The sequence below is a fragment of the Stegodyphus dumicola genome, chromosome 10, assembly GCF_044657685.1.
Source record: "Stegodyphus dumicola isolate Sdum_Otavi_A_Nest chromosome 10, ASM4465768v1".
Lineage (NCBI taxonomy): Eukaryota > Metazoa > Arthropoda > Arachnida > Araneae > Eresidae > Stegodyphus > Stegodyphus dumicola.
In genome coordinates this window covers 65056817-65074958 of record NC_140777.1, presented here as the reverse complement: position 1 = coordinate 65074958, position 18142 = coordinate 65056817, and the positions used below count along the sequence as shown (strand labels likewise).

The 18142-nt window shown below is 35.0% G+C and overlaps 1 protein-coding gene and 1 long non-coding RNA gene across 19 annotated transcripts in view; one reads left to right on the top strand and one right to left on the bottom strand.

Moving 5' to 3' along the window:
* Window positions 1-18142, top strand: part of LOC146994994 (uncharacterized) — a 183782-nt gene that overhangs the window by 14101 nt on the left and 151539 nt on the right. For 7 of the 9 annotated variants that reach the window (XM_085825018.1, XM_085825013.1, XM_085825008.1 and 4 more), the window contains one exon: window positions 262-298. The exons of the other annotated variants lie outside the window; for them this stretch is intronic. In XM_085825018.1, the coding sequence (XP_085681144.1) occupies window positions 262-298 (37 nt within the window). The remainder of the gene's footprint in view (window positions 1-261; window positions 299-18142) is intronic. 9 annotated transcript variants of the gene reach the window in all.
* Window positions 1-18142, bottom strand: part of LOC146994996 (uncharacterized) — a 96209-nt gene that overhangs the window by 3340 nt on the left and 74727 nt on the right. For 2 of the 10 annotated variants that reach the window (XR_015043428.1, XR_015043427.1), the window contains one exon: window positions 1076-2163. The exons of the other annotated variants lie outside the window; for them this stretch is intronic. This is a non-coding gene — a long non-coding RNA (uncharacterized LOC146994996). Of the gene's footprint in view, window positions 1-1075; window positions 2164-18142 lie in introns of those variants that run through there. 10 annotated transcript variants of the gene reach the window in all.

The window sequence follows — 18142 nt, the reverse complement described above, 5'->3', positions numbered from 1 at the left end:
TATTACATTTGCTATTCCTTATTACTGCACTAAAGGCTATGATTCTGTATACATTAATTAGCAGCATGTTTAAATTCTTAGTTAAAGGTCTTCAATTTAGTTTCATAATTATTTATTGTATACCTTCTTCATATTCATCTTAAATTTCAGAAGAAATTTACTTCCCAGTTTAGTCCTTTGAAGCAACTTATATGTAAATATTGTATAGCATATTCTGTTATGTACTGACTATTGAAATGCATTTTTATTTCTTTTTTGCAGGACATTTTGCAGTTTGAAGTCTCTATGTACTACTGAGGTAAAAAAATTCTTTTATATCTAATCTGAAAATGAAATATTTTTTCATAGGCAATAAATTCAGTTCTTGACAACTGCATTCTAAATTAGAATTTTAAGCACATGTGAGAAAACAGGAAAGTGCTTTCCAGTATTTAATTTTAAAAAAAGTTGAATTTTTATTTTCAGAAATCATCTTAAATTTATTTAATAAAGATCATGGCAAATGATTCCAAAATTTTTGGTGCATGTTTTACTTGTCCCCAGAACTTTCTGAGTTGTCCTGCTGTGGATAATTTCTACATAACCACTGAATTTCTGTGATTCTGATTAATTCAGGCTCCTAAGAACTGGATGTTTGTGTCATTATTTGATTTTTAGGAAAGTGATTATTCTAAACCTCATGTTTATAAAAAAATTTACTGTAGTTTGAAAATATGAGTCTTGGATGATAATATCAGCGACTCTTTTAAATATAAGCTACAACTTGCTTAAAAGTATCTTATGCAGTTAATGCCACTAGATACCTTTCAACATAAAAAACATCTTCAGAATTATTTTTATTTCTTGCATTTGCTGCAAACATGAAAGAAAAGAAAAATCTTATAATTAAATTTTGTTGCTGTTAAACATTTCTGTAGTAGAAGATAAGCATGTTTAATTTATAATACTTTTTATGTATTGTTTGACATATTTAGAAGTATTAAATATGTATATGATGCACAATTTTGAAATCTACAAAATAAATTTTGTTGTATATAAAATTTAATTATAAATATTGAAGTAAAATAACAGACAATAACATTGCAAAATTAAAAATTTACTCTTACAAACACTTCAAAAAAGTGAGAATAAAATGCATTAAAAATTTAAGCAATATTTTTTATAATTTAAAAAAGTATCTCTTCATATAGTATTAATAAATACAGTACAAAGTTCGAAATCCGCACTAGCCGATTCCGGATTTGGGATATTTCCAAATCCTGTGGGGGGCTGTAAAGTAATGTTGCTTTCTTACATTAAATTCAAACAAATAAATTTGTAACAAGTTTTTATTTTTAAGCAATAATATAATCACCCTCGTTATCAGCAACCTTTTGCCATCTAGTATGCAGATTTCAATCCCAGATCAATAAAAATCAATTGGTTTTTGAGTAAAATATCTCAAGATGGCATTTTGGACATCATCAAAATTTTGAAATTTTTTGTTACTAAGAAAATGTTGTAGGGATTGGAATAAATGGAAATCCGAGGGTGCGATATCGGGCGAATATGGTGGGTGAGGCAGTACCTCCCACCCCAATTCATTATGTTTTTCCAGTGTTCGTCTTGCACAGTCGTGTTGCAGAATGACGCCTTTTCCATTGACAATCGCCGGATATTTTCCAATTAAAGATTGGTTCACTAGATCCAATTGTTCAGAATAAAGGTCTACATTAACAGTTTTTCCAGATTTCAGCAATTCAAAATGAACAATTCCACGAATACTCCACCAAATACCCAGAAGTGCCTTTTCGGGATGTAAACCCTTTGTAACCCCTATTAAAACTGCCTTTTGAGTTTTGGATTATCATATAGGACTTATTTTTCTGTCTCCACTAATCAAGCGATCAAAAAATGGTTCTGTATGGTGCCGTTGAAGCAATACATTGCGTGTGATGGATAGGTTGGCCTTGTTCTCTTCGGACAGATTATGGGGGACTCAAACACCTGCTTTGCTTATTTTTCCATTCTGCTTTAAATGTTTTTGGTCGACCAAGGTTGGTTAAGAGTGTTTGACAGTTCCTCGATTGTTTGACATTGATTTGCGTCCACTTCTGCCCTTAGCATGTTGTTGTCTATCGTTGTTGTCGACATGCGTAGAAACGACATTACTTTTTGGTCCCCCTAATAATAGATCATCAATTTAAATCTGGTAAGATGGCATGCAGAAATTATACAATTAAAATTATGAAATTGTAATTTATGAAATAAAGAACAATTATGATCTAAAGGGTATCAAAATTTACAAAAGAAAGCTTAATATTTGTTTACTTTATTAAACATTTCGTTCAATGCAAGTTGTTTAAGATGCTCCCACAAAAAATTCAAAAAGTTCCTTTTTCTTTTTTCTTGTGTCATATACAGTGGACTTTCCAATGCCATACTCCTCACATAATTTTAAGACGAATATGCCTGTATGCATTTTTTGCAGCAATTCCACATTTTGTTTAATGGACTTCTAAACATGGTTTCGCTTTGTAGATCCCTTTTGTAACTCCAGAATTGGAAACTCTTTTCGACATAATCGAAAGTTCAAGCTTAGTTTTTATAAAATTTCTGTAATAATAACAGTCTGCGAAAATTAATAAACTGGGTCAAATTAGAAGGTCAGGGAGCAGCGCAGTCTGCTACATTAATTTAAAATGCCTTAGAATCAGTAATGATAATTTTAGCCTAACTTAATAGCGTGTGTTATACGTTATTGGCTATGTATCACAAGATTGGCAAACGAAACCCAAGTGGTTTCGCTAAATTTTGTCTGCTCCTATAGCGTTCTGAATTAAGCCTGAATTGTAATAGTTTAGTTTTTTACTATACCTACGTTTATTTCTTGCACATGCTTCAAACTAATATGAGTCCTGAATAAATAAACTCCCACATATATACTTAAGGCTTTATCTAGGGCTGGCGCTTGAAACCGCCTGGTATCGCCTCTACAGGTCCTAAATTCTGCTGCAAAGCGCTTTTGTAAGTTCTAAATTTTAACCATGCCTAAACTTTGGATCCCAGTGCTTTCCCTAAATCATAAATACTTCTCATCCCTTAATTTTGACACTCGGTGCTTTCCCAAATTCCAAAAATTTCAACTTCCCTAAATTCTGCCGTCCAATACACACATATCTATAGTGCAGGACGGGTTTAAAAATTTTGCTTTTAATTTTTAGCCTATTATTATGTTTTTTTTTATATGTATGTATATAGGCATAAATAAATGCAACAAAATAAAGAACAAGGTTATAAGGTATTTCTCCCGCCTTCCTAGCATCCCTTCGTGGTATAGTGGTTCTGCATGCTGAGCCGGTATTGTCAGAGGTCCGTGGTTCGATTCCCAGCAAAGGCGTTGTTAATTTTTCATCTTGCCTGCTTCCAGAAAAAAATACCTAATGTCTCTAAAGTGGCGCCCGAACTAAAAGGGTGTTTCATGAGGATTCTCTGCGCCCAGGATTTGGCGATTGGGTCCCCTAAAAACCTCAGTCGCCCTTTCAAAAGGGGAGTATGTAAGGTATTTCTCGTGCCTTCCTAGCATCCCTTCATGGTGTAGTGGTTCTGCACGCTGAGCCGGTATTGTCAGAGGTCCGTGGTTCGATTCCCGGCGAAGGCTCTGTTAATTTTCATTTTGCCTGATTCCGGAAAAAAATACCTAATGTCTCTACCAGGTATAAAATATGAAAGAAAAAAATCTTAAATATACAATGTTCATTAATGTATGTATATGTATATAATATCAATATAAATGTTAGGTTCTGAAGCAATTAGAAAATTTTTAATTACGCATACACACACATATATATATACATTTTATAAGCATATATAAAATAAAGCGATTTTTAAATTACTTATATGGTTTGTTGTGGTTTATTTAAATATAGCAAAGCACTCGACGGCTATCTGCCTAAGGGTAAGGATGCCTCTGTAGAGGACTTTCTAAGCAAAACTGGATCGTATATGCGTTATACATGGGGAAAACCACGTAAACGCCCATACAACATGAAAATGGATTGTCTGGTCCGCACTTCTTAAGCAGAAGTATCACCAGAGCCAATAGGCTAAGGAAATTTTCAATTTTGGAGCAAGAGCTCAAAGATCAAATAATGCCAATTAGAATTTTTGAAAGACCTAGTTAGAATTTTGAGGTCTTCTGACTAGGAGATGTGTTGGCCTCGCCAACGTCTTTATTGAAAAAATACATTACATAGCATGTTTTTATATTTACAAAACAAATTATTTTTTGAACATAAATTGAGTTATACAATGCAACATAGAATGATAGGAAGAACAAAGTAAAGAATCAATATTAAGTATTACAATAATTAAATGATTAATAACATGGCAAATAAAAGTACAAAGATATTACATGATACGATTGAATTTACAAGTACAGATCTAATTCATTGTGATATGAGTATTCCAATATAAGTACAATAATATTATATAATACAATCAATTTATAAGTACAGATCTGATTCATTATGGTATATGTATTCCATAAAACTTGATAACAAAGATCGTCCCTTGTCGTTCTTAATTAGTTGTTTTAGAGTTTCTAAAGTTATATTTTGTTTGAAAATTTCTCTACGTTTTGTTGATACACTGGAACAGTCTATAATCATATGAAGTGCATCTGCGGATTCACTACCACATTGACACTTGCATGTAGATTCCTTTAGTTTGAATCTGTTAATATAAATCGGAAAGGCTCCGTGATTAGTGATAACTTGATTTAAAAAAAATCACTGAAATGCCGTTTCTCCGAAACATTCGGTAGAAGTGTGAACGTTTGTCGTCCTGATGCTATTACTCATAGGGATCTTGCAGTCTAGGTACGTGTTCGAGTAAATCCCTTGTTTGGCTAGCTCGTCGGCTTTTTCATTGCCGGCAGTGCCTTGGTGTCCTCTTATCCAATGAAGCTTTGCTTTTGTAAAAGCCAGTAATTTCTTTATGGCGATAATGTTCTGATTATAGATATTGTATTTATGGATAGACTTTAAAACAGCCTGGCTATCCGAATATATATGCGCAGGACTGGGGTGTGATTTTAACCATAGTAATGCCGACTTTAATGCTAAAGTTTCAGCTTGATATACTGTACTAGTCTTATCCAGTTTAAACATAAATTGATCGTGACAAACTCCATTCATGAAGGAACAGAAGCCAGCTCCAGTGCCGTTTTCACTTTTTGAACCGTCCGTATAAATTTCTAAACCTTTATTGATTGGAGGCTTGTTGTCCCATCCGAAGACTTGAATATGAGCTGGATGAGAATGCCATTTAGGTACTGGGAATTCAATCTGATCCCGTGAAAGTTCTAAGTCCTCATATTTAAAGTCAGTCCATCCTCGTTTGGTACGTTGGATGATGCTTTCCATGTCCAATTTAAGATCAAGCGGCATAATTCCAGCAATCACTTGAAGAGCTGCAGTAGGGGCAGTCTTATAGCTTTTGGTCATTGCAAGAAGTGCTATGCGTTGTATAGAGTTTGTTTTGTTTCGCATTTTTACCGTAGGTGGGTACCACCAGGCAGGACATGTGTATACTATGGTACGCTCTATTGCACGTTTATAAAGTTCTTTCAGAACTGGTTTGGGCATCCCAAGTAATCTAAGAAGATTGTTCATTATTTTACAAACTTTAGATTTAATATAATCTAGATGAGGTAGCCAGGTAAGGCATTCATCTATGACTATTCCAAGATATTGAATGGATTTTTGTTGCTTAATGGTATGATCGTTCATCTTTATTGTCGGTGCTGAATAGGCTGCACCACGCTTTTTGATTGCTATAAACATAGACTTTGACTTTTCGGGAGAGAATTGAAGTTTGCACTTGAGTGCCCATTCTGATAGTTTTTGAAGCGCCAACTTTGCCTTGGTTTGAATTTGCATATGCATAGATCCTGTTACTAGGAGTGAAACGTCGTCCGCATAAGCTTGGATGTGGATTCCATCTTCAAATTCGAGTTTTAAAGCTATATTCATTACTATATTCCAGAATAGTGGTCCAGAGTTGGATCCTTGTACACATCCTTTTTCTTGTTTTATGGAGTATTGAACATTATTTATTTCATAGATTATATGTCTATTATCCAATAAACTTTCAATAACTTTATAAATATTTAGAGGACATCCCAGATTGCGGAGTTCCTGTAGTAGGAACGGCCACCAAATATTGTTGAATGCACTCTTGATATCCAAAGAGATAACGTTGGTGTAATTATTATTACGTCGGTTTGCTTCTATTTGTGAGACTATGTTGTCCTTGATGGCATCTGCTGAGCATTTTCCCGCCGTGAAGCCATATTGTTGTTCACTTAATTTGGAATTCGATACTAAGAAATAAGTCAATCTGTTAGTGATTAATTTATCATAGACTTTACTCCATGCGTTAAGCAAGCAAATAGGGCGGTAAGCATCAGGAAGCTCACCATTTTTTCCTTCTTTTGAGAATAATACTAATTTCGCTGTCTTCCAGCAGTTAGGAAATATTCCTCGACGGAAGAGTTCATTAAGTAACGCTACTTGTAATTGTGGGTTAGCATAGAAAACTTCAGCTATAATTTCTTTAGATATATTGTCCATTCCAGGTGCTTTGCCTGGATTGAGGGATTTGATAGCATTTTCCACTTCTGGAATCGTAAACGGAACATCATTTATTGAATTATATGGATTCCTTAAGTTGTTACGAATTGTCGTATGAAACTCCGTGTCTTCGCTGATTATATCTTTAGGAAAGTGGTAATCCATTAGGAAACGTATAGTTTCTTCTATTGTGGAAGTCTTGGTTTTATCTGGTTTGAGTAACGCTTTTAATTGTAGAGGGGATTGCATAGTCCCCTTAGCAATGTCATAGTGTACCCCGAAGGGTGAACTAGGACTTAGACGCTCCAGATATCTTTTCCAGGTTGTTCTTTTGGCTTGCATAAGCTTTCTTTTATAGAGAGCAAGGTCTTTTTCATAGACTTGCTTATAGTGTGCCCTTAGTTCGTCATCATGAATACATTTGTGATAACGCTTTCTCAAAGCGAGGATTCTTTTTCGTAATATTGAGAGTTCCGGGGTCCACCAAGGGACACCTTTGTGTTGAGTTTTAACATATTTTCCCTTGGCGTGGGTTGCCAAGTCACAGTATTCCTGTATTTTCTGAGTCCACTTAATTATAAGTTGATTAAGATCAACTGTATCTTTAGGCAAGTAAGATTCCATTGAACCAAAAAAGTGACCAATTTTTGCCTTCAGTAAGAGCCAATCCATTTGTGTAAGTTTATATTTGACTCTTTGAGTTGAGCTAGAATGTTGATACGTAATTTCAAAAGAGATATAACAATGATCACTTAAAGTGATACAGTCCATAACTTTCCAATTATGAATGAAAGACGTGGAAGAGATTGATCTGGAAGCTGTAATATCAATCCAGCTCTTTCCCCTTGTGCAGTTGTAGGTAGGGGGACCATCCGGATCGTTTTCAACAGCCAGTCTATGCATTGTTAAGAATTCTCTAAGTGTGCGTTTTCTGGGATCCTTGAAGGGGAAGCCCCAGAGCACACTTTTCGCGTTTAAGTCGCCAAGGAGAAGAAGATCATGTTGATCGTCAAAGTAACGTTCAGCTAAGTTTAACAGAGTAGTTAAATCTGTTAAGTCCGTTATAGGTTGAGTATAACAGTTAAAAATGGTTATTGTCCTATGTTCAATCTTTAATGTAATAACATTTAAAGTAGAAGAAGCGTAAGTATTCAGAACCGTAAGTCGTGGGTTAACCACCACTGTGGCTGTTTTGGGGTGGTCATTTGGAGAAAAAATGTTTGAGTCGGAAAGCCAGACGGCTTGTCATTGATACAGTATGGTTCTTGAATAAAAATCAAGTCGTATTCAAAGATACAAGTCTTTAGTTGTGCTGTTGCGACATGTGATCTCGCTAAATTAATTTGCAACGCTTTTATATTTTGAATAAGTTCTCTAGCCATAATTGATTTTTCTTCGAAGATCTTCAATTTCTAGCTGTCTGCTAGGACAGTCTTTTGAGAAACTTGAGTGCTGCTCGTCAAGGTGCTTATCACTATTCGCATTTCTTTCTGCACAATGAATACATCTTTGGTAGTTATTGTCACAATTTTTGTGGGAATGTCCCACTTCTCTACAATGTCCACATGCCTCTTCTGTTTGGCATTGTTTAGAAATATGTCGGTATTGGCAGCATTTAAAACACTGCGTTGGTCTGATGTATTCTCTTAAATTGAAACGTTCCCAATTAACGCACAGTTTGCGTAACTTAGTAAGTGTTTGAAAACCTCCGGTGAGGTTTCACAAACCCAATGATTTCCGTTCTTATGCTTGATAGGAAATTTAACCTGTAGGCCATCACCATCGATGCCTTCGTTTTGGGCTAAAATGGCTTCCTTAAGTTCTTCCTTAGTCAAGTCCCTTGGAATATCATATATTATAATTTTAGGAAGCCTACGTGTAGGACGAACAATTTGTAGGTCCTTTTTAAGTTCTGGTACAGTATTTATTTCATTTTCTAGCGTCTCTATGTCTTCCGCTTTATTGGTCTCTATTAAGAGACCACCTTTTGCCTCATTTTTAAGTCTTTTCACTCCAATGTGGAGCTTTGTGGGATCAATAGTTTTTAAGAGCTTCTTTCTGATGTTGTCTGGTTTATCCCCTTCATTTGTGGGGTATAAAATAGTGACATGTTGTTTATCTGGTTTTCTCCATGTTTTGGATCGGTCACGAGCTGGACGTTTAAGTACGTCCGCATAAGAGTCTTTAATGTTTGGCGTTTGATGAATTTGTCCTTCCATGTGTGCCATCTCGACACACTGTTCAGTTAGAAGGTTGAACATCAATTGAAATTGATGTCGAATATCAGCGGCTACTGCCTTGTTTATGCCAGAAGCTTTATTTGTCAATATTGTCTCTAAGGTGGCAATATATGCCTGTCCTTCTTTGAGAATGTCTTTAGAACTCATTTTGATGTAGGTAGAGTTATTCAACGCTTAACTAAATAAGATGCACTGGGTCTGTAGACCGACCTGGTACCCTGGGGTTCACACCAAGTCAGTAAGTAGTAGGCACTTTTGCTCAGGCTTTCGACCCTCCTTGGAGAGGGAGCCCCCCGACCTTGCCAAGGTACCCGAGCACTGGGAAAGCACGAATGAACAGGTGAAACAAATATTCAAAATTATATCAATTTTGCACATTAATATCGCATTTCAATCGCATACAAATCGTATTTCTAATCGCTTTCCCCGGGGAGCGTAAACGCCCATACAGCCATTCCGTTCACTGGAATGCGAACTCCGGACCGAACTATCACTGTTTAGCGGCTTTACCACTCAGACGCTAATGAACCTTCTCCTCACATATACATGCATATATATATTATAATATTTACATGTAGAACATATGTTATGGTGAAATACCGAAATCTGGAGAATGTCGACTTTCACCGGTGAATGTTGAACATATAAGAATATATTTCTTCTCCGTAATTCAGTCACGAAAAAAAGCACTTGAGACTTAAAATAAGAACTTAAAACACACAGTACATTGAAAATGAGAAAAGAAAATAATAGAAGTTAAAAACTTACTTAATTATACAGTGCGTTCTAAATGAGAAAATAAAATAATAGTAATAAAAAGCTTACTAAATTATGTGACTCAAATCTTATTTATTGCAACAACTTAAACTATTATGACTTCTTATGAACTCTCTTTTCGACCTACACCAGAGCATATCTGTGATTGTCGACATAACACCGGTGAGGGTCCGAATGTACAAGAATGTAATGCAATATTCGATCTTTCACCGATGTATGTGGTAAATGTTGTCATTCTCCGGTGAAAGTCGATATTCTCCAATTTCGGTGTTTCACGGTAACATATACGTACACATTAAATTATTAAATTATATTTGCATGTCGATAAATTATATTTACAGGTTGATCATTGATAAAAAATTATAAAATATTGTACGGAATTACTTCGCTTCCTAGATTTTTCGTAAGCTTCATCATATTTCTAAAACAGAATCTAAGTGGTGATCCCATTTGCAAGCTGTTTATATATCTTATTTTTTCTGCACTGAATTATATTTAGAGAATTATTTCACATGATTATAGCTGAAAATGCAGTTTTACAAATGAAGAATTTAAAGGCAAGAAGAGAATTAGGTCCTTTTCTAATTATTCTTGAAGCATTTAAATTAAGAAAAACAAATGGCAGATTAATAGAGATCACTGAAATAAAGTGCTCATAGAGGACAGATTAATATGCAAATAAATTTTAGTTTTCATTAAGTAAAACAGAATTCATCTGGCTTCTGTGAGAAAGGAATCAATCCAAGAAACTATTTTTCTATTTTCGCAATCATAATTTTTTAAAAAAATATTCAAAGAATTCATATTCAAACATTGCAGTCTATTATAATCAGTAATAATTACCTAAAATGCAATTTTAATCAATATTAATTCTCATTTTCTCTTTGATAACCCCTCTTTAGAGTTAAATAGCAGTCACAGCATTTTTCGGCTACATTTTCCTTTATAATATGCTTACGTTTTCATTTACAACTTTTAATACTCTGGGAAAATTTCAGTATGAGAACCCAGAAAATTATTCTTAGTGATGCTAAGATTATTGATCATTGTCATGCCGCTGTGCTTCAAAAGAAATCCTATTGTTTAAAGGTTCATATCCTTAACCTTCCAACGTTCATATCCTGGCCTTAACATTACATTCATATCCTGACCTAAAAATAAAAGCTGCGAGTCAGAATTAAAGGGGTTGCTCATAGGCAACCTTAGTTAAAAAGAAGTTAGAGGAAATGTTAATCAATGCATAATATTATCTTTTGAGATCAAGTTCAAATAGAAAACAGATATTCGGCATTTGATTTGAAAACAGATTAGACTTGCAAACAGATATTCGGCATTTGTAAAGAAAATAAGGATGAATCAATATGAGTTTGTTTTCTGATTGCAAAACCATCTTAAGATACTATCGGATTTAATCTTTAAATTATTCCAATAATATTCAGAATAGTGGGGAGCCACTATTCTTAACTAAAATTCACTAACGCAAATCCTATTTTGGGTTGAAATGATTTTCATTAATTACGTTTTAGAATCTATTAGGTTATTTTTTTATAATACGCCGAGAGGTATTTTTGAAAATGAGCAATGCCTTTTGCCAGGACTCGAACCTGAACCTCTCGAATACGCGCCTAGTGTGCTAACCGTCACACCACAAAGGCATACTGGAAGGAGAGAGAAAATACATTATCCCTTTTAAAGGGCAAATGGAAATTAGGAAACCCGATCGTTAAATCCTGGTTGTGAAGAATCATCGTTCACAACATTTTAGTTCGAGCGCCACTGTAGAGTCATTAGGTTATTTTAAAGGAGCTGTGAAAAATGTGCAAAGGAGTCGCCGGAACTTGAACCTGCACCTCTCGAATACGCGCCGAGTGTGCTACGGTTACACCACGAAGGCATGCAGAAAGGAGGGAGAAAATACCTTATAACGTTAATGAAAAAATACTAAAAATATCTAAAAAGTTAATTTTTTAATTACCTCAGTTTTTGTACTGATAAATGATAAACTATTATAATATGAAAGAACAAAAGGAATAAAATTAATTATTTACTGATATTTGAGAACTCACTTTTTTACTTCCTTGTACGAAGTAAGTTGTAAATAATGAGACAGACAGTGAACGAAGTAAGTTGTAAGTAAATCAAACGAAGTAAGTTGTACTTTTGTAAGAAGTGTCGCAGCCATGAAAATTTTCGGGTATCATATTTCAATGAAAATACCCATATATTAACTGCTATCAGATACAATGAACGATGTTTTTGCATGACATCTGTAGGTAAGAACAGAATAAAGGACTCTTTTTCCCAAAACGGTTTGCAAAAAGGATTTAAAATGGATTCAGGACAGATTTTTTTGTGATGTCTAGATGTACGTATGTAAGTATGTAGCTCGCATAAATCAAAAACGAGTAGACTCAAAACGTTGAAATTTTGTATATGATATAACATGTAGTTGTGCACCTACCTTTTTGGTTGGATTCGGCTGCACCAAAAGTGTATAAATAAGCAAATATACCCACTTTGTAACTCAGCTGCGTGAGCTCAGTTTTTTTTAAAAATAATTTTTATATATTGGTAAATTGTGCATGTTTTGCTTTAAAAATGATTGAATTATGTTGTTCTTATCTCCCAGTTAAAGTTCTTATGCCTTTAGTTAATCTGCATGCAATAGTTGTAGAATTATTAGCTATTTAAAAGTTTTTTAAGTGCGGCTAAGCCTAATTTTTTTTTACTATAGCTGCCATATTTGTTTGCATTTGAAACTTAGCGAAATAGTGAATTCAGTTTCTGCACTTTTAGTGTCTTTTTGCCAAGTGGGACCCAAAGTAAAAGTTTTGTGCACCGAAAAATCTGCCTTCTTGTCGCTGGCATAACTACTTGTTTTTGCGTAGAAACAATAATTTTAATTGTAAAAATTGTTTTTTTTTAATTGTTTTAATTGTATTTGGTGTTTCAAGTCTCTATATTTTGCAATTTTTAATAAAGCTATTTTGAGGTTTTATGTATTTTTGTCTTGTCGCAAAGTGAGAATTGAATTAATTGAAAGAGAAAACTATCTCTAATGAGAGAGGAAATAAGTTTCAATGAAATGCAGAAAAAAAATGTGCGTATAATTTAATATTCCGCGCAAGGGAAGTCGTGGTCTACATATCAGACTTTTTAATGCTGTGCTTACAACAAATCGTTTGAAATAGATTTTGACAAGTAAATATAGCAGTACAAAATTGGGTGTGTTTCATTCACTATATGCGTAAAGTTCTTGATATTATCTATATCCATCACATTTAGGAGCTCACTTTCAGTTATATTAATACCAAATAATTCAGTGAAATACTTAAACCAGCTAATTTAATAAAAAAAATTCACACTTGTATTTTCGTACACTGAAAATTTTCTTATCCGTAATATAAAACACAGCACAAGAAATAAATATTTTGCAAAACAGACAATATATATATATATATATATATATATTAATATTTAATAAGAATAAATCTTATTATGCAAATTTGAAAGGTAGTTCTGAATATTTTTTAATTGGCTGTTACATTGGCGAATGGCAACTGTGTGATGAAATGACTTGAAAAAGTGGTGGCGCTGTCTGTTACAAAAGTAATAACTAAGTACCAAAATTCGCCACATCGCAAGTCACGACAATACCCCTTTCCTGGCTCCCGGCCACTTTATAGTTGAGAAAAACGGGTCATAGCAGTACAGCTGTAAAGTCGCTGAACGCTGGTAGTTTGACCTGGACTCAATTTTGGGCGAACGGGCTGGCTGCATCGGCGTTATCGTCTTTTCCCCCATACATAACGTGGGTATGAGTCAGTTTTCCTTAGACATTTCTCCAGGAAAGTATCACTGCCCTTACTGAGGTAGTGTGCTATGCCGTAATCAAATAAACCAAGCCAAAAATGTGAAGAAAACGACGAAACTGCGATGCAGCTAGGATATGAACCCTGTTCGAACTACCTGTTTTCACCTATTTTTCCGCTTTGCCTCTGGTGAGCTAAATACAATTTGAAATGAATTGTATTAAGGAACTGGCAGAATTGAAGACTTTTAAGATTATATGACTGAATGTTGCTAAACATGATAGAAGCGGTAAAGCCATGTAAGAAATTATTTGACTTTATATGATATATCTCAAGATTTGTAAGCAATAAAAATAAACAATTCTCCCTGAATAAAACAAAAATCGGCTGCGTTTTCTTTCGATCTAGTTCCTTTCCAGTTTGTAGAATTAAGAACTAAATTACGTTTAGACTTTTTAAAGGTTCATGTCGTAACAAGCAAACCTTTTCTTTATGTTTGAACGTAAAGAGCTCTTTGTCCCCGCTAAGGTCTTTGAAATATTAAATTATAAACTGTTAGCTAAAAGTTGATTACGTTCGATTAGTAATTTACTTAAATAAGTGATTAGACAGAAATTATAATTATTTAATCGTCCATGTATGAACTTTTTAAAAGTCGCACAACATATTAAGCAGCAAGTTTTCTGTTTATGCTTCAACCTAAGACAGACAGAAGTCTTTCTTCCCGCAGGGTGTTGATTTTGATTGATGTATTGAGATTACGGTAAAGCACACTAGAGCTATCTGCCTAAGGAAAGGGATGCCTTTGTGGAGGTCTTTCTAAGGGAAACTGGCTCGTATACACATTACACGTGCGAAAAACCACGAGAATGTGCATGCAGCTAGAGGATTCGAACCTCGCCCGAACTGCCAGTGTTCAGCAACTTTTACCGCTCGGCCGCTAGTGGGCCTCTCCTCGCAGGTCGAAAGATCAAGCTTAGAGCGAACAAAGGGAAATTCTGTGTGAGAGAAAGCTAATTGTGCAGCATTTTAATACAGAATTTTTTAAAGACCAGATAAAATACTGCATTAAAAAAAATGTTTGATTGGAATGTATTAATTTCTTCTCATTCAAGGCGATTACACTTAATTAACCATTCACTTTTTGTTGGGAATTAACAGAAATATTTCGAAAACTAGATCATTTGGGATACGGTTTATATGCTTTCACTATAAAGAATCAAATTGGAAAAAGGTTAAAAAGTCGCGAAGAAAAGTCTCTTTTCTGTGTTATAAGGGCAAAAAAATATCTTTTACTTATATATGCTATTAAAGAAGTGTGTGTCTTAATACAGTGTAAATTGATGGTTTAAAATTCATTTTATCTGGTAGTATCATTTAACTTTTACAGTGAGTGTTATTTTATCCTACGAGTATCACCCATAAGGAAGGTTTCTTTCTAGCAAGTTGTAAAAAAAGTCGATTGCAAAATTTGTGTCGTATTTTTAACTGCCTACCTTCAAAGTGAAAATCTGATCTTTTGCTTTTGTTTATTATTTGAAAGAAAATTACTAAGTAGTAGCATTATTTTCAAATAATAATTGTGAGGGAAAAAATCAAATAAATATAAATAAAAAAAATTTTGAAAGCATTCAGATTTTACATTACGCCCAAAGGGGCGCTTTTTTAACATTTTGTATGTTACCTTTACTTATTAAATATCATGTTCTTCGCATTTAAACCATAAAATTCAGTTCGTCAGCAATATTGCAAAATAATGTTAAACGGGGCATAGCTTTAGAATTTCCAATACACAGTCTCGCGCTCTGGAGATAAAAATGATTTTTCCTTACAGTCTTGCCGTTGTTCGCTTTGAAATCGTGGAGTTTGTTAATAAAAAATTTGTTAAAGTTTTACAAAATATAAAATCGAGAATTAAACAAATTCTAAATTTCGGCTTCCAAATGCCCATATTTGGGTGGAAATGTTCAGTATTCAAAGTTTGATGACTCTAGGTATTGTTGTTTTATCACAATGCGAGAAACATACAGGGGTTGGACAAAAATATGGAAACACCTTTAAAAAAACATGTTTCTTTGCTTAATATGAGGTAGGAAACCCGTTGGCATCCAAAACAGCTTGCAGTCTTCTCGGAATGGATAAATACAGTTCCTGTTTGTTTGCCAAGGGAATATTATACCATTCTTCCTGCAAAACGGTGGCAAGTTCAGATAACGATGTTGGCGGTGGATAACGAGAACGCACTTTCCGTTCCAATGTAGACCACAAAGGTTCGATAATATTCAGGTCTGGTGACTGTGGTGGCCAGGGGAGATGGGACAACTCATCCTCGTGCTCAGAAAACCAGTCCTGGACAATGTGAGCTGTGTGAACAGGGGCTTTGTCATCTTGGAAGACACCATCACCATCGGGGAACAAAGTTTGTACCATGGGATGAACTTGATCGGCCAAAATGTTCACATAAGTCTTGGCAGTCATGTGCTCTGACACAGTTATCATGGGGCTAGCAGAGAACCACGATATGGCTGCCCAAACCATAACAGAACCCCTGCCATGTTTCACTCTTGGCAACAAGCAGTCTGTATTATAGGCTTGAGATGGCGTTCTTCAGACGTAAACTCGGCCAGAAGTGGGAAACAATGTGAAAGAAGACTCGTCAGACCATATTACTCGCTTCCACTGCTCTGTAGTCCAGGCTTTATGACTTAAACACCACCTTTTCCTGTTACGGGCATTAGCATCACTGATGAGTGGCTTCTCAATTGCAGCACGGTCAGCAATTCCCTGTTTATGAAGCTCCCTTCTAATTGTTTTGGTACTCACAGGGTTTAATAACACAACATTCATTCAGGCAGTAACTTTTGCAGCTGTGGTCTTCTTATTTTTCGTCACAATTGCCCTTAATGATCGTCTGTCACGATCACTCAGGACACACTTTCGTCCGCGCTGTGATTTAGCAGATGATGTTTTTCCGCTTTTCAAATATGCGGAATAAATCTTTGGTACAGTACCTCTTGAAACACTAAACACCTCGGCTACCTTGCTTACGGAAGCACCTACCATACGTGCTCCAACACTTTGCCCACGTTCGAAGTCTCTTAACTCTGACATAATGCAATGACAACCTCACATAACTGTACTCCGACAACAACTGAACTGTTTACCACATTTACGAAGTTGTATAGGTGGCGTCAGTAGTCAAAAATGCCAGCGCCACCTACATATTTCATTAAAATCAATCTTTCTTTTCAAACGTGCATTTCACAAGGTGTTTCCATATTTTTGTCCATCCACTGTACATAACATTCATGCAGACTCTTCATTAAATATAACACAACGGGGCTCTAATATTCGGCGGCAACAATTTAAAAAGTGAACCGACATTTATAGTGAGCCAACGTAGAATGCTGAAACGAAATTAATAGTCCTTCTGGGCAAATCGCCTCTTTGGAAAAATAAAAATACAATTTATTACAATGATGGGAACGAAAAGCGGAATATTGGGACATTAATTTATTCAGAAATGCTTATAAGGTATTTCTCCCACTTCCCTAGCGTGCCTTCGTGGTGTAATGGTAGTACGCTGGGCCGGTATTCCAGAGGTCCGTGGTTCGATTCCAAGTGAAGGCGGTTGCATATTTTTGCATCTTTTCTGCTTCTAATTAACCTAATGACTCTACAAGTGACACCCAAATTAAAAGGGTTGTGGATGAAGATTCTCCACACCCAGGATTTGGCGACTAGGTCCCCTAAAACCCTAGTCACCCTTTCAAAAAGGGGAGTATATAATGTATTTCTCCCACTTTCCTAGCGTTCTTCGGGTGTAATGGTTCTGCACGTTGGGCCGGTATTCCAGAGGTCCGTGGTTCGATTCCCGGCGAAGGCGGTTGTTAATTTTTCATCTCTCTGGCTTCCAAAAAATCCTAATGATTCTACATGCTTTATTAATGTCGCTTTTAATTTAGATGATTTTGTAGAGTAAACCATTAGGCCAAATTTTGTCAAATGCGATGTCCAGGAAGCAGGCAACGAAACAAGATTTATTATTAAAAGCTTCTGCAATTTTTTTCTGCTAAAATTGAGAATTAGTTGTTGAATGTCCTTGACGAAAGCCGAATTGATTATTCTGAATGTTGGAGTGGGATCTGACCTTTCAGGTCAGGTCAGGTCATAACGTTATACTTCAAGTTTTGTACTAATAAAAGTACATTACTTGACCTGTTATATTATCCATTAAAGGCCTTAGAAATGTATTGGTGCTTGTCTCATAAGGATGCATGTAAGTAGTAAAATAGATTCCTGAATCACAGTGTTAATTCGAGATGTTGATTACAAAAGTGACATCTATGCCAGGGATGTAATTTCAATTTACTAACGTAAGTCAGAGGTGCTGGTCACGTGTGCTATTTCCGTGATGTTGATTGGCAGAGTCGAGAGATGCTCAAGATGACATATTTTGCTCTATATTAAAATAAATAATAGACTATTTACAAATCTGATGAATAGAATTGTATTCTAACATTATCAGTAAACTTAGAAAAATATCAGTATGATGATGCTGATGCATGATGATTAAAGAAAAATATAACTTGAGTATAGAGGTGTAGCTGCTAATCGGCCAATACAGTTGCAGATAAATAAGGTAATTCCTTCAATAAAAATTCATTCAAGGTTCAAAAGAATTGAAGTATAGCAAAAA